The sequence below is a fragment of the Manacus candei genome, unplaced genomic scaffold, assembly GCF_025592945.1.
Source record: "Manacus candei isolate 608988 ecotype Guabito, Panama unplaced genomic scaffold, ASM2559294v1 h1tg000046l, whole genome shotgun sequence".
Classification (NCBI taxonomy): domain Eukaryota; kingdom Metazoa; phylum Chordata; class Aves; order Passeriformes; family Pipridae; genus Manacus; species Manacus candei.
In genome coordinates, this window is record NW_026138094.1 from 2454950 (window position 1) to 2470431 (window position 15482).

General features: G+C 38.1%; 1 protein-coding gene across 2 annotated transcripts in view; it reads right to left on the reverse strand.

Annotated features, from left to right (window-relative positions):
- Positions 1-757: 757 nt before the first annotated feature.
- The window catches only part of MINDY2 (MINDY lysine 48 deubiquitinase 2), a 31899-nt gene continuing 17174 nt past the window's right edge, over positions 758-15482 (reverse strand). Inside the window, exons 7-9 of one of the 2 annotated variants that reach the window (XM_051797109.1) lie at positions 11287-11460; positions 9922-10095; positions 758-8495 (exon numbers count right to left, since the gene is read on the reverse strand). In XM_051797109.1, coding sequence (XP_051653069.1) covers positions 8376-8495; positions 9922-10095; positions 11287-11460 — 468 coding nt within the window. In that variant the 3' untranslated portion in view covers positions 758-8375. Of the gene's footprint in view, positions 8499-9921; positions 10096-11286; positions 11461-15482 lie in introns of both variants that reach the window. The other variant, XM_051797108.1, reaches the window with a different exon arrangement.

A 15482-nucleotide genomic window follows, 5' to 3' on the forward strand; every position in this document is an offset into this window, starting at 1 on the left:
CTAAACTGGTTTTGAGTAAGTAGCCTTTCAGGAAAGATGGGAGGAGAGAGACCTGATCTAACAGCACAGTCTATAATTAATCCTACATGAATATTCACAGCTGACAAGTACTTAGGTTTAAACAAAAGAAATGCACTGTCTCAGCAAGCACATCACTTACTTTCATATATTTAATACATCTTCTGTAAGAACTGTTGTCCAGTTCTTAGAAGGGAAATGTGAGAAGTTCAATTTACTGAGTTTTGTTGCAGGAGTTTGCAAGAGAAAGTCCAGGCTCACAGTGCATTTTAAAAAGTGCATGGATTTGGCTGCAGGCTGTGCTTCACTAGGTGTGACAACACATGCAAAACCAGGATTTGCTCTAAGATGAGTTTCTAGTGGCTAATGGATCAAATGGGAAATATGGAAGTTTATAATCTTAGAAGGCAAAGCTCTAGAGAGGTACAAAAACAGAACTGGAGATGTGACTTTGTTTCTTCCATTACACATCTAGATGTGCATTCCCACAGTTAAAGCTTAATTAAATGAAAAACCTGATTGTGTATATGTAGATATCTTACTTAAAATATTAAAGTAAGATGATGGGGGGAAAATAATTGAAAACAAATTGCCAAAACCAGTGAATTTATAAAATACTGGAGAGCACCAGAAGTCTGTCCTTTTCCAGAGTGAGTTTTTGTTGGGTTGTTTGGTGTTTTTTTAGCATATCATCCAACCTTTTATTATTAGGAAAGAACTTAAATATCTAAATGAAATATTTATTTAAGTTTGCTCACTTTATTTACATACAATGAGTTTCAGAAGACTGTTAACCAAAATAAATCTCAGTTGGGTAAAGACCTTGAACTATAGAGAGGCTGATAACGAGAGACATTTCTAAAAGGTAACAGAATTTAACAGCTTTGTGGTACACAAACAAAAAGGGGTATTAAGATACAGAACTGGATTTCTCTGAAAATTATTTGTGTTCAAAATTATTTTAACAATTTACAAGGAAAATGTTGTTTCCTTATAGTTTTTAAAAACACATTAATACAATATAAACAATTAAGGCTTTTAAAATGCAAAACATTCAGTAGTTGAACTTGATGCTATTACAGTGCTGGATAATGTGTAACATGATGAAAAGGATTTTAATCACATACATTGGTACAGATGATGCTGCATGACCAGATTTAATCATGTCATGTACCCCTAAAATACCATCTTTAAAAGTGTAACTTCTCCCCTCTCTTGGTAAATCCACAGTGACTTGCATTAGCTTTATTTTGCATTTCCTTTTCAAACTAGATTTAGAGACCAGGTAAACATTGGGTGACTAACAGGCTCACAACTAAACTAAATTTAACACAGGAATTGCACAATTCTGGTGGCATCTTGAAGACATTACCAGTCTGGAAGTCTTTGGAACGTTCCTAAAATACACTGGGGTTTTGCGTGTGTGGGGTTGTTTTTGAACATTTCATTGTAAAAAGACCCAGTGAAGGCAGTTAAGACAACAAATACTTGACTTAACACTGCAGAACTTGGGGCAGCTTCTGTAGGATTCATTTTTGTGTGTTCCATCAGTGGCTTCTTTAGGAAGTTTACATGTATGTGTAAAAAGTGATAATCAGAAGTTGTACAAATAATAGCTATGTATCTGTTGAGCAGATAAAAGGATAATCAAAAATTATTTAGGAAAACTTTGATAAAACTTCTTTTGCTGAAAGATTTAATATGAAAGATAAACCTAAACTGTCATTTAACATTAAAGCTGTATTGGGTTATTGTGGGGAAACTGCTGCCAGTATTTCTCACTCCCTGACAAATTACTGTAAGGTATTAACATTCTGTGATGTTTTATGTAAGAACTAATACTGAGCAAGTAGTAACAGATATAGAATATAATCCTGTGTGATAGGACAAGTACTTGATACTTCCTGTAGTCTGAAGTACCACTTGTCAAATTTGTGAGGCTTGACCTGCAAACACTGATAATACATTGCAGAAACACAGGGAGAAGACATTGAGTGACACAATCTGTCCACTGCAAGCTGACAGCAACCTGTAGTAACTGGGCTTTCTTTCTTTTTTTTTTTTTTTTTTGGCAAGTACAAACTGTCTCCAAACCAGAATCCTGCTCATTTCATGAATGTCTGTTCTGTAATTCCCTGACCCGTTGCACTTCTTAACATAATGTAACAGCACTGGAGATCTCAAGAGTTAACATACAGGTAAAGAAACCCTTGCTACAACAGATTTGAAATCCTTGGACCTGTGGTCACTTTTTCAATGGGTTCTCCAAAGTTATTTTTGCTTGCCAGCCCCTAAGGGAAGGCATGTAAGAAATCCAGAAATACAAACACACTGCTGTAACCTGAGTGTATGGAATGCAAACGTGTGATTATTGCAACTATTCATGATAAAAAAAATGCAAAAGCCAAATTATAAGTCGTTTAAAAATCCATAAGCAGGTTCATTGGTTCACTGTATCCATCTTCAGTGTCTTGAAGGCACCACCTACTATACTTTTCTTAACAAAAGAAGGATTTTATTTCCACAGCAATATCTTCTCCTACAGTAACTACAACCCAATTTGGCCAAAACCCCCCCATACTGTTACTTACTCACAGAGTTTTCAAAATTTCAGTGTGAAGGACTTCACTAAAAATTGTAAACAAAACAGTAATTAATATAAACCAGCTCCTTCTGGCTCTGGTTAATCTGCAGTAACAAAACCCCTAAAATTAAGAGACCCATTGATGCCCTGACACCAAAATACTAGAGAGAAAATTGGCTTCTTTTTGTTTTGTTATTTTGCAGTTCCCCAAAACAAGAGATGACCAAACCCAAGGGTGTGCCCGTTACTCAGATGAGTTTAGTTTACTGACAGTGGTGTTCCTTATAATTGCAGTTTTGACCCTTTCCTTGGCATTTCCAGGGAGCCAGAACAAATCCAAACATAACATTTCAGACAAAAACCCCCATTTGTCCCAGCTCTTTTGGAAACACATTTAGGAGAAATCAAAAAATGCTAAACTAAGTGAGGTGAAATTTTCCAAACTGCTTGGCATAATATTAATATTACCTTTGAAAAGCTACAGCTGCAGTTTTAACTCAAAAAGCCTGTGCAAGTTTTACTAATGGCTTCAACAAGAAAGGAGAGCATGAACTTTGAGAGAAACTAAGCATCACATTATTCCATCCAGCTCTGTGATGGAGAACCTCAGTTTATCTGAGCTAAAAGCTTGGGCTCGTGAGACACTGGTGGATCACTCCCCATATTTGTTTCACTTATGCTGGATGGGACCTAAACTGAACTTGGGTCAGCACTAAAGGACAGTTCAAGGGAGCAATTAAAAAAATAATAAAACTTGGCTGAGTTTGTGTCCCTGTCCACCCCCAGATCTATGTACATTTGGCTTAGTGTTTGACTACTTCAAACAATCCCATTTCCTTCACTTTTGGCCCCAACAAACTCCAGGCACACCAGCAGCCCCTGCTCCCCTGAATGCACAGCTGGGCTGTGAGGGGGGCATTTGCAGTGCCTGAGCTCGTATTTCATCAACAGATCACACTGAGAGCAGCAGCTGCCTTTGTTTTTAGCATATTATTTGTAAGTGTGCTGTTCGTACTAAGCTGGCAAACTTTTCGGTTACTTTGAGTGCTGGAACTTCATGTGAATCATTCCTTACAGATTTCCCAAACCTAGCACTAGTTTGCTGGAAATTTGTGTATGCTGTGCAAAGAGGCAAGCATGGGATCTTGAGTTTCTAATGATAATTAACTAGAGAATTAAAGGTTTTAACCCTGAAAAACAAGGAACTGCCCCTTTCAGCACGTGAAGCTTCTCCATGAACACAAGTAATCCTACAAACCAGAGAAGGAATGATGAAGGCAAGTTCTCTAGAGCCAAGTAAAGAGAGCTCAGAGTGAGAGGAGCTGACACTGGCCAACACTGAACAGTAGGCAACTGACATTTAATAAAAATATTTTGAGTTATCCCAGGGTCAGAACAGCTCATCTTGACTGTAAAGTGTGATAGAGTGAAGAGCAGTGCACACAGTGCCAACCCCCTCGGAAATGAGCGTGCTGGGCATTACCTAGGTGAGAAAATCTGGCCCTGCAAGCTGTGCCACAGCTATTTGTGTCCAAAATAACAGCAAAATTCAGGACAAATCCCTCAACAATCTCAAGAGGTAGCATAGAGATTTTTATGTTCCAGCCTCTCTTTCCTGCTCAGCATTTCCCTGTGGCACTTCCCCATCAAAGCAGGTGACAGCTGAGATTAAATCCATTGCTTTTCTACTGGACAACGATAAGAACAAGCTGTCAACAAGGAGCTACATGGAAGCACTCTGGAGTGAACACCACACAGAGTTCTGTGCACATGCTTTTGTGTGAGGAAGTGTCACTCACTCAATGTTCCCACTCAGCACTAACAGTCTATTGCAGTCATGCTCAATACCAGAAGGACCTGAACTCCTCACTACATGAACTGCTGTTGTCAGCCCTTGCACTTGACATTTGCTACCACTGGACTACAGGAACACTTTTCAGTGCTGGATTTTTCTTGTGACCGAGGTCTTGTTGGTCACAGAACAGATGGAAGGAATGTGAGCACTATACTGCAGCCAAACTACAGCTTGTTCATTTTGCTCTTCTCTAATATGCTTTCTAATGATACTGCACCTATTAATGTGCATTTCCTGAGGCACCTGCTGTTTAAGGTTACAACTTTTTTTAAGAAGTCTACTTTTATATAAAATAAAGAAGGTCTTCATTAAGTATGTTGTATTTAAGGATGTAGTTTGTATGGATTCTGTAATAAGCATCCTAATGCCAAGAGCTGATCCAAGCAATGAGCTAACTTTGGGTTACAGAACTAGCAGAGCAGGAAAGAAGAAAGTTCAGTTAAAAGTACGTCAGCTCCACCTTTTACTCGAGTATTTCCTGCTGAGTGCACAAAAAAATGCCATTTCAAGAACTCAAACTGCCTTGTATTACATATTGGAAAAATTTTTTTAAGAGTTTGTGTATACAAGTTTGAAGGAACATGACAATAATGTGAAATACCAGCTGAGTAAGAGACTGCCTGGGCTTCCCTGGGAGCTCCAGTGCCTGGGACCCACCGGGGTCACTCTGACACTCTGAGCACAGCAGTTGTTACATTAATGGACAGCTACAAAACACAGCTTTTGCACTGTGTTTAAGTGAATTTTCAGGAATGCTGATTTCATCCTTGTTACAACCTTCCCTTGGACCTGCTTTGTTGGGTGGCCAATTCCATGAGTGTCACAAGAAAAGTGATGTGTTGGAGCATTTACAAAGTGCCTTAGAACAAACATTTATCGCTACGGCAGTGCTCAGGTTTTTGCTAACTTTAAGAATACTTGTATGTAGCTTTTTTTAATATGTCACAACTATAATGCAACAAACAAAAATTCTGTGATTCTGTTTTCTGTGCTAACTGCTACCTAGTGGAAAACAAGTTCTACTCTACTTTTCTGGACACTTCCATATATATTATGTAGGTATTTGGAGCATGTGCATGCTAAAGTGTATAAACAGATTTAAGGTATAAATCTGTACCCTTTTGCCAGAACATGAGCTTGAAAAAAAAGGCAAATTAAGTAAACAGTCAGAAGTAGATACTGTTTTTCTGGTACTCCATGACTATATTGTGCAATATTGTTTTCCAAGCTCACTGTTATACAAGTAAAAGCAATTCTGCTCAGTTTTGTTGATCCTCAGATACTGTGTGACATTTGGAATGGTTAGTCTCAGCAGGGCATAAATTAAGCTTCCAGCTGTCTTTCATTTTGGATATTAGGAAGCTCATCTGCTTGTAAGTTTTGCTACTAAAATGTTCAACTTGTGCAGAACAATGCCCTAGATTTCAGGAATTCTTTACTCTTTTTCCAAAGCTTCAAGACCTGTAAAGAAAAAAGGATATTAACAGAGGACTGTTTCCATAGCATGCCTGCCATCTTGGATACCCTGAAACCCTTTTCTCCTTTATAGAAAGAGAAATTGAATTATCTGGGAGTCCCAGCTTCGTGATGAGCATTGCATTTAACTCTGTGACCAAATGGCAATAATTCCTGTAACTGCAGTATATTGGGTTTCAGGCACATCTGTCTGAAAGTGGAAATGTTACATGAATTCTTCTAATATGAGCAAGTATCTTAGGCAAAGAGATATATTCCATAACCACAACAGCTAGATTTGTTCCAAAAGGAGTTTAACCTGGCAACACTGTCACTGAAAATAATAACAAACACTTAGCTTGACATATTTATTTTTCAAGGTCAATAAATAAATGTAAATACACAAATTGGGAAAAAATCTTAGTAACAGAATGTTTTTAAACAACATTCTGGCTTTAAAGTCTCTGTTATTGACACTATTGGAATAGTTTCTGAACTGCTTAAAATAGCTAAGTCATTATGTTGGTGATCCTCCATCACATTAATTTGTTTGAAGAAGTTAGGCTGCTGCAAAGGAAAAAAAGACATCAACCTTTGCTTTGACATAGAAAATGGTCTGAACTGCACACATTAAGTATTAAAATTACTTTTCTGGGTGTGACTTTTCTAGAGAAGAGACATTTTAAAATGTACAGTTTGCATTAGAGACCTCCTACTGTTCATTACTTCATCATTATAAAAGGGAAATTGTAACAAAAGTGAAAAAAACCAACAAACAAACAAAAGAGGAAAAGGCATGGAAGAAAAGTGATAAAAATTGGCCCTTTAGTTAGTAAGACATTCTTCCTTTATCTAATTTTCATTCTAGGTAGATGACAGATCTGTGTGATGACTGGTTGCCATCACTGCAGCAAAGTCTGCTCGAAATAATTTTAAAACAGCTTTTTACTGATGGACTTGCATTAGACACCCTCTTCCAACAGACACCCTCCAAACTCCTGAACCAAGGAATGTCACATTCCACCTGGCTGCCTTAGCTTTCCCAGGTTACTGTGTATGAGTGCTAAGGCTGAGAGCCCAGGAGAAGCAGCCTTTTTCAAAAGTATCTACATATTGCTAAATAGAAATTTTTATCAAAAGGTTCAGCAAGAAGGTAATTGTTACTGATTTCATGGAAGTGGAGGAAGATTTGTGGTTCCCTCAAAATTCATCAAGTGTTCGGTTTCTGCATTCTATAAATACTACAAGACACAACATGTTTATTTGGTTCCCATAAATTAGAAAAATCTGGTTTCCAAAAATTCTAAATTAGTGATTTAAAAAACAAAATATTACACCTGACCAGCTTCCAACCCATCTTAGAGAGCAGCTTCACTGCTCTCTCACCCTTCAGAAGTGTGCTTATTTTAAGAATATACGATTTATAAAACAAACAAATAAAGTGTGTTTTTAACTACAGTACACTTGCTTAAATACACAAGTGACACATTAACGTCATGTTAAAGTTCAAGGTACTTCTGGAAAAAAGGCAGATAGTTAGTTATTTTAACTCTGCATTCTTATATAGAATATAAGGATTATTATAGACCTTAGTTTCCTCTCATCATTCATCTATCATATGGAGAGGTCAATAAATAAAAGCTTATCTGGTCCAGTTTACCTACAAGAGAAAAAATAATAAAAGAAAAAGAAGTTACCTATAAAATTACTTGTTTAACCCTGATAACATCTGAGTTGCCATACCCAGTTTGTAATTGCAAGAAAAGCAAACAATATTCATCTTGCTTATTAATAAATGCCCCATTTTTGTATGACAATTTTTGTGTGATGCCTATCAAGTCACATACTCTTGGGGCAAGAAAGCTGGCCAGGAGATGCAGTGAGAGTAGTAACACAGTATAAATCTGGGTTCAGAAAAAGAACATACCAGATCCAGAAGCAAAGAAATCTGGACACACTGAGGAGGCAGTGCCCAGCTGTCACTTGGGCTCTTGTGTCATGAAGACTATACCCAGCCTAAGATATAGCTTCATAGCAGGTAAGTAACACAGAACTCTGTTGTGCTCGTGTACAGACTTCAGGGAAAAGCCTTGCCCCAAATGAATGACCTCCCTTGTTTAGAGTAGAAGAGAAGATAGCTTACTGACTGATGGACAGGTAATGGATGTCACTGGGACACAGGACTTGCCATGATTTGTGTGTTCAGCTACAAGGTGCAGTATTTTTATGACTAACTCAAAGCACAGCCGCGTCCAACTGTGATTTGGAATTCCCTCGTGGGCAGCTCGCACTCTGACTTTGAAGGAAGTCTGATTGTAACAAAGTCACCCATCCTCTTGGAACAGGAACAAAATCCATGGGGTAATCAGGCACAGGCGGCGTGTAACAGGTTTGTCTTCCTTTGTACTCCTTGTTTTTGCTTCTGAGGACATGCACTTGGCTCCAGAGTGACTCCCTGTTCTGTTACAAGAGAACACAGCTGTTCTTCTCTTTTTCCTTCTCCTTCTCCCGAGGCTCTTTCCGTTTGCGTTCGTTACTCCCGGATTGTCTCGCGCTGGCTGGAGAGGCAGCACCTTGCACCTGCTGCTGTGGGGAAAAATAAAACTGTGAATACACACATTATTGTAGGTGCAGCCTGAAGTGTTACTGTGTGTCCAAGTTCACAGACAGAAGTTTAAATGTTAGGCAAACCAGCAGAATTCAGGTAAGGGCTTTTTGTATAAATACTCCAGAACCTCCACATAAAAAACGCTGATTTCTAAAAAATTAAGTCAGCTGGAAATACATTTCAAGGCTTGTGTGTCCCTTCTGTTGTGTCCACATATGTAGATGTTGTTTCAATAATAAAATATAGCTTCAAGCATTTTCTGGCACTTCTGTGTTACTGTACTGGAATTTTTTCCCGATTTCCTTTATAAGAACATAATCCACGTTTCAAAATTTACAGAGTCAAAGTGTTGGTTTTGACAGTGAGATATGGCAAAACAGCAGCTTTTTGTGACTAGGAACTCATTAACAACTTGGCAAGGGGGTTGGTATACAAAGGCAACATAAGTTTTGTTAATTCACCATCTATTCCAACTGTTACCTGTTCATAGCTGCAAATGAGCAGCAACCTGTTAAGCAGGTTCTTCAGTTCTTTCTACCTTTTTTAAGCCAGCAGTGGTGAATCTGTGTCTTAGAAGCAGCTACTTCTGGTTCTATTAAAGCAACAAGCAGTGGAAATAACACAACTTTTAACTGTCAAACTTCTTGTTTCATGCTTATCAAACATCAGATAATGGTTCTGAATTGCTCCAGGCCCAAGATTCAGCTTTCATACACATAATTTCTTACATATTTGTAAATATAAGCAGTTCTAAAAGTCTTCAGTTGTTAAGAACTCCCTGAATCCAGAACACCAACTTAAACATTGCCTCTTGCAGAGAAGATTCAGTTAAATTGCATTTTTGTAGATACATGTGCATGAATCCCATTTTCAAAGCCTTTTGAAATCAGCTGCTTATGGTGGGTATGGGACAGAAAGGTGTACTGGGAGAAACTGTTAACTGCCCAATTTGAAATGATTGAATACATTCACATGATATCATAGACAGAATCACCTAAAAATGTACAGCAACAAACTTCTGCAAGACAAAGCTTCAACTGCTATCAACAAATTCTTATTTGAATGCTCTTTTGCAAGTAATGTAAAATACCAGCTGACACCACCTTTGTAACCTTACATATGAACTCATCCCATCATTCCAATTTGAATGAAACGAATGAAACCCCAGTTTAGAAGGTCAGGCCAGCTTTAAAGTACTGAAGTGTCAGCAGCTGCTACATCTCCAGGCACACTGCAACAACCAGCACATTCCTAAAGACTCCTGTATTCCCCTTGGCATTGCTGTACAGGATGTAAACAGTCTCACCAGGCTGAAACATGGACACACACAGGTTGTGTCTGTGCAATTAAGGTAATACTCTCTAAAATTCATGATCATATCCTGTAATGCTGCTTTCTTACCTGGACCTGAGCAGCTGCTTGTTCTTGCTCCTGATAGTACTGAGAAGCTCTCCTGTCCTCCTCTTCCTGGAGCTTCTTGGCTAGCTCTAGGTCACTGATTCCTTCTGGGATCTGTTCCCAGTTAATCTCTTGACTTTGCTGCTCTTGTTGTAGAGACAATGCCATCAGATAATCCTAAACAGGAAACTTGGTTATTAATGCTCTTTCACACAGAAAAGAGTCAAGTCACATCAAGTGAAATTTTCAGCATGTGCTGCTACACAGCACCATACCTCTTCTGCCAGCCTTATCTTCAAATGGAAAACAGGAATTTGTTTCAGAACCTGTCCATAACCTCAACTGCAGAACAGCTGCTTTAGTATCTCCTCTCACAGTGCCTACATCCCATCACAGAAAACACAAAAGCTAATTAAAAAACTGTGCTTTCAGGTTTATATTCCATTACCTGAACAGCAGCAGAAGACAGAGTGTCAGCTCATACCAGTTCTAGGAAGAACATTCTGAAGCTGTCACTTTGTAATTTTCTCTAATTAACACTCTGATTATGCTTGATGGAGTATCTGTCCCCACTCCACTGAACAATGCTGGGAATACATTAGGAACACCAACTCCTCAGCAGATGAGAAAATCAAGTGTAGTTTTGCATATAACCAAACAGCAACTCAAAATATTACCAGCCCTGTTCTCTCTCCCAGATTTTTATTCTGCAAGAGAGATGCAGTGCTTGAATTTATTAATAAGCATCTTATTAATATTCCCCCCAGTATTTAAAAAACATTAATGCTGATAATTATAAACTTATGCTTGTTCAGAATGTAAGAATTCCAAGGATCTTGGTCTTGCCATGCACTTGTACATTAACTGGTACAACTCAGCCCCACCTTGGACACAACTTCTGTCAGGTCTGGATCTCATGAAGAGTAACAAACACCCACCACGACACACAGTCTGCTGAGGGTTTTGTCCTACATTCAGCCAGTGGGCAACAGAAGGCAAAGTTCAGTTATGACAATATTAATGAGCTGAAATATGTTTGTTGTGGGGGACAAGTTCCACAGCCTGGTTCTGTTCCCATATACCAGGCAGATGTGACACTTCCAAGTTTTTTGCACAAGTGGATTCCAAGAGATTAAAATAATTTTCCAAACTACTCAGTTGGTCTCACTTTTCCTCCCTCAAAAGCATATTAATACTTTCAAGTAGCACTTTGGAGAACCCCAACTTTATTATCTAAAGGATTTTTTTATAGTCCCATACCTGCATGAGTACCCACCTGTGTAATTATACACACATATGACTAAAAATAAGTACTAAATGTTCTATATAGCCACAAGCAAACAGAAAAATACAACAGCAAGGCAGTACCTGATCTATTTGATCCTGCTGCCCTCTGTAGACTGTCTCAGGGTCTGATGGAGGCCGTAGGTGGAATTCAGAGTCACAGAAATTCCCGTCCCCATCCACGTTGTGTAAGCTTTCCCAGACAACCTTCTCTTCTGTAAGAAAGCCCTGGTCTGTCACCAGCAGGTAAAGCTGACCCTGTGCAGAACAACAAAGAAAATGTGTAAAACTAAAAAAAAAAAAATTACCTTTTACAATCTAAGTAGCAGAAATGATCAGGTAACACAAATGTTGCATCCCAATAAAACGTTCATTGAGAGTTTTGAGCAAGTTTAAAAATTAACTGATTAAGCTTACAGCATTAAACCATCAGATATTAGTATGCACTGCTAAATTAACAGCCACACAATTTCTGTATTCCATCTTCTAATTTCTCCTTCTTAATGAAAGTTCATATTGACTAAAAAATAATATAAATATGAATATATATAAGAACGAATATATTGATACATATCAAGCCATATACCTTTATAGCTCCTTGGAAACACACCTGGCAATGAAAACTTTCAGTCCCAGGACAAATCACATTAAATTCCAAGGGTATCCAAGGCTAAGACAGGGAGACAAAGGTGATCTTTCCACAGAATCCAAGAGGCATTACCTCAAAATGACCACGTCTCAGACTTCATGGGTTAGAATGGCTTTTGATAGAATTTGAGGTCTATTTCAATTGAAAAATGTAAATTTAAGATTCCTGCTATGACTTGTCACCAAAAACTGCTTTGGTTGTCATTTTAACATTTTTACAGTTCCATAAGGCCAAATTTTTTTGATTTCCAACTCTGAAATGATAAACTGGGCTGGTCTGGGAGTGAAGGAGACAATGCAAACAAGTTCAGATGCCAAGGCACAGGAAGGATGAAATGCAAGCTTAGGTTGAAGGAATGGGACAAGAGCTGAAATCAAGGGGAAATTACCAAAGCAGGCCTCAGGTAAAAGGAGATGGTGTTGTATGTCTGAAGGATAGCAAAGCAGCACAAAAAAATTCCCTCTTTAAATTTCTATTTACATCAATCCATTTAATTTTATCCTACCCTTTTTATACTGTTTTGGAAAATATACTTCAAATCAAGAATGTCATCACTGACCATATAGCACATTAAGGCTGAGGTTTCCATTAGTATTACTGAATGTACCAGATCAAGATATTTAATGCAAAACTTGTTGCAGTGGTTTAGCTGTAAAAACCAAAGCAGTTTATTGTGACATCCACAAAAACTTACTATTTGTATTACAGCAGCACACAAAAGATCACTGGGCTAAAGATGTACCACAGCAAGAGGCAGATCCTGTCCTAATGATTTCACAGATTTAACAGGCCAGAAATGGAAACATCATCCATATTCAACACATATAGGATGAGCTCACTGATTTCTCTTAAGCCATTAAACAACTGCCTAAAAGAGATGCTGAAATTACCATCAGATCTCTCCAATGCCACCATGTTCACAGCCATCCCTCCTGCCCCTGGGAGGTCATAACATAAAAAATAATATTTGAAGACTCACGTGCAGCAGTTATTCTAATATTACCTAATATCATAAGATGCACTTGTACAAAAAGCCAAATAGAGCAGATAAATAACCCCAAACAAAACCAAACACAGACAACACTACTACATGTTCAAGCCTTGGAATGGAAGTTACCCTTACAGACATAAATACAATTGTCAGCAACAAGTCTGACCACATAACATGATCTAAGGAATCATCTTTCCCTTGAAAACCTGCTTAAAAACTGAATGTGACTCCTGATGCTTAAAAATTACCCAAGAAAATAAAAGGAAGTAATTTCAGAACATTTCTAGTTTGCACAGAATACCTATTTCACAACATCTCATATATAAGATGACTTTAAAAAGTTGTAACAGAAAATATAATAAAATCCCAGAATGTTTAAGGTAAGTGTATTTGAACCTTTTAAATTTTATTTTGACCAATATATCAATTCAAACAAAACCTACAAAAGGGGGGTGTGTCTGTGAGGTTTTCCTCTATTATGCCACCTATTTTTAATTACTTTGTAAACAGCCCATAAGCTGTGTAGTTTAGTACTAATACTGAAATAGGAAAATGTTACTGCTTTCACAATCTCCAAACTATTACAAAATGAGTTTTTCTACACACAAATATTAAGGTGTATCATTGCCTTGATGGGATTAGAATCTAGTATCTGTCATCCAAAGACAGTTTAAAGCTAACAACTGTTTGACATAGAGAACTGTTTCAATCAAATAAAATTCATATTCTTCCTTTGCTTTTAAGGCTTCCTCAGTTGAACTGTACCTGAGCACTGATTGAAAAAATGTCACATTTAAATAGTAAATTTAATACAGCTCCCTAATGAAAGGCAATAAGCTGCATTACTACCCCCAACACTTGCACACCACCACTCTATTTCCAACATCACTTGCATGGTTTAAAATGTGCTGCTTCCCTTGAACAAAACCCAGCAAACCAACAAACACAGGCTCCCCAGTCCTTGGCAAGAGACAGAGTTCCTGTTCAGTTATTGGAATGAAAGAACAATGGGAAAGCACAGGTCAGAGATCCAAAGTCATCTCTCCCTTGTTTTTTATCAAGTGCTCTGATCTCTACTTCGTCTCAGTATAATTTAAATTAATTTCTCAAGATACCAAACAGGATCCTCACAATATTGTAATATTCATGTAACTTTTCACAATAATTGGACAACTTTCATACACAAAGGAAGAGGAGTCAGCTCTTTTTCTCTAAGGTATATTGTAGCTACTCATCTCTACAGACATCAGTCTTCCAGGAACTTCCATGGTTTTATTCCTTCTAGTTGCAACAAGAAAACAGAGGCCATGTTACAGGCTGGTTTTGCAGGCACACTGTTCATGCCATGCACGTTCTCTTCCCAAAGGCTCCCAGGCTACTCCACTGGCACAGCCAAATTCCACTGAGGGGATCTTGTGATTCGAGAGAAACCTTTTATCATATGACCTTCACGCTGCCTCTAAATTTGAGCTGCACTAAATAAAGACCTGCCTGGTGCCAGGAACCAACCACCCTTTCCCCAGCACTTGCCAGATCATGGGATCAGACAGGCTGCTGGGAGACAGGGATACACCACCTACACCCGCAGCATTCCCAGCTCCAGCAGTAGCACACCACACCTGTGCCCTACCAAAGCTCCTCACTCCAGCTCCACTCAGGGCAACACATGAGAAGAAAAAGGGAAAGAGGGCACACAGTGCCAGAATCAGGAACGATTACTGAGTGTAAAAACACTTATTTACACTGAACTAAAAACCTTTAAAAAACATAAAGAACAGAACATGTTTACTACTTAACAGATCATTGTTCTGATTCTACATCTGCTTTCTAGCCTGAGTTAAAGCTAAAACGGGATGATCAGCACACTAAGGTCATGCAATGAAGGTAAACACTGTACACAGATATGTTTTTCAAATACACCTTGCCAGGGACAGTACCATATTTGACAAAATGCTTCTATACCTTCATAAAATCTTAACTGACCGTTTCTAAACTATTACCAGCTTATCTTTTAGATTTATTTTTAAATGTGTGGTTTTTTAATAAATACCCAGTCTCATGGGCTAATTAGAATTATTATTTGCTAATTACTCAAAATGTATTTCTAAAAATACATGAATTTTATTACACGGACATAATTTATTAAATGTATAATTCCCTTTTCATTAACTTGGTAACTGCTTTGTTTATACGTTTCCATATATTGGTTTGGAGGGAGAAGAGGGAAAAGCAGTATTAGAGAAAGACAAAATAATGACATAGTTCTTGTCCTAAAAGTTCTACATTTCATTTTCTCTGATATAGGTTGTGTCTTCATTTTTCCTAACTGAGGGACTTCTGGACTTCTCCATAATCCAGCTACTGCTGACTAGTGCTCAAACTCCATCTGCAGAATGAACATTAAACACAGTAATTGGAAAGAATAAAGCAGTTGGAAAACCTCAACTCTGTGGCAACAATGCATTATTTGGCACTCACATGAGTATGCTGGAGCTCCACAATTTCTGGAGAGCTGATCTTGGCTAAAAGCCCAAGTCAAGAGGGCTTCTGACTTTCTTGATGTGAAAGACCACCTAGTCACAGCTACTGCAAACAGCTGGGCAGGTCAGAAGCAGCCAGAAGAGTTACTGCTGGCCTTTA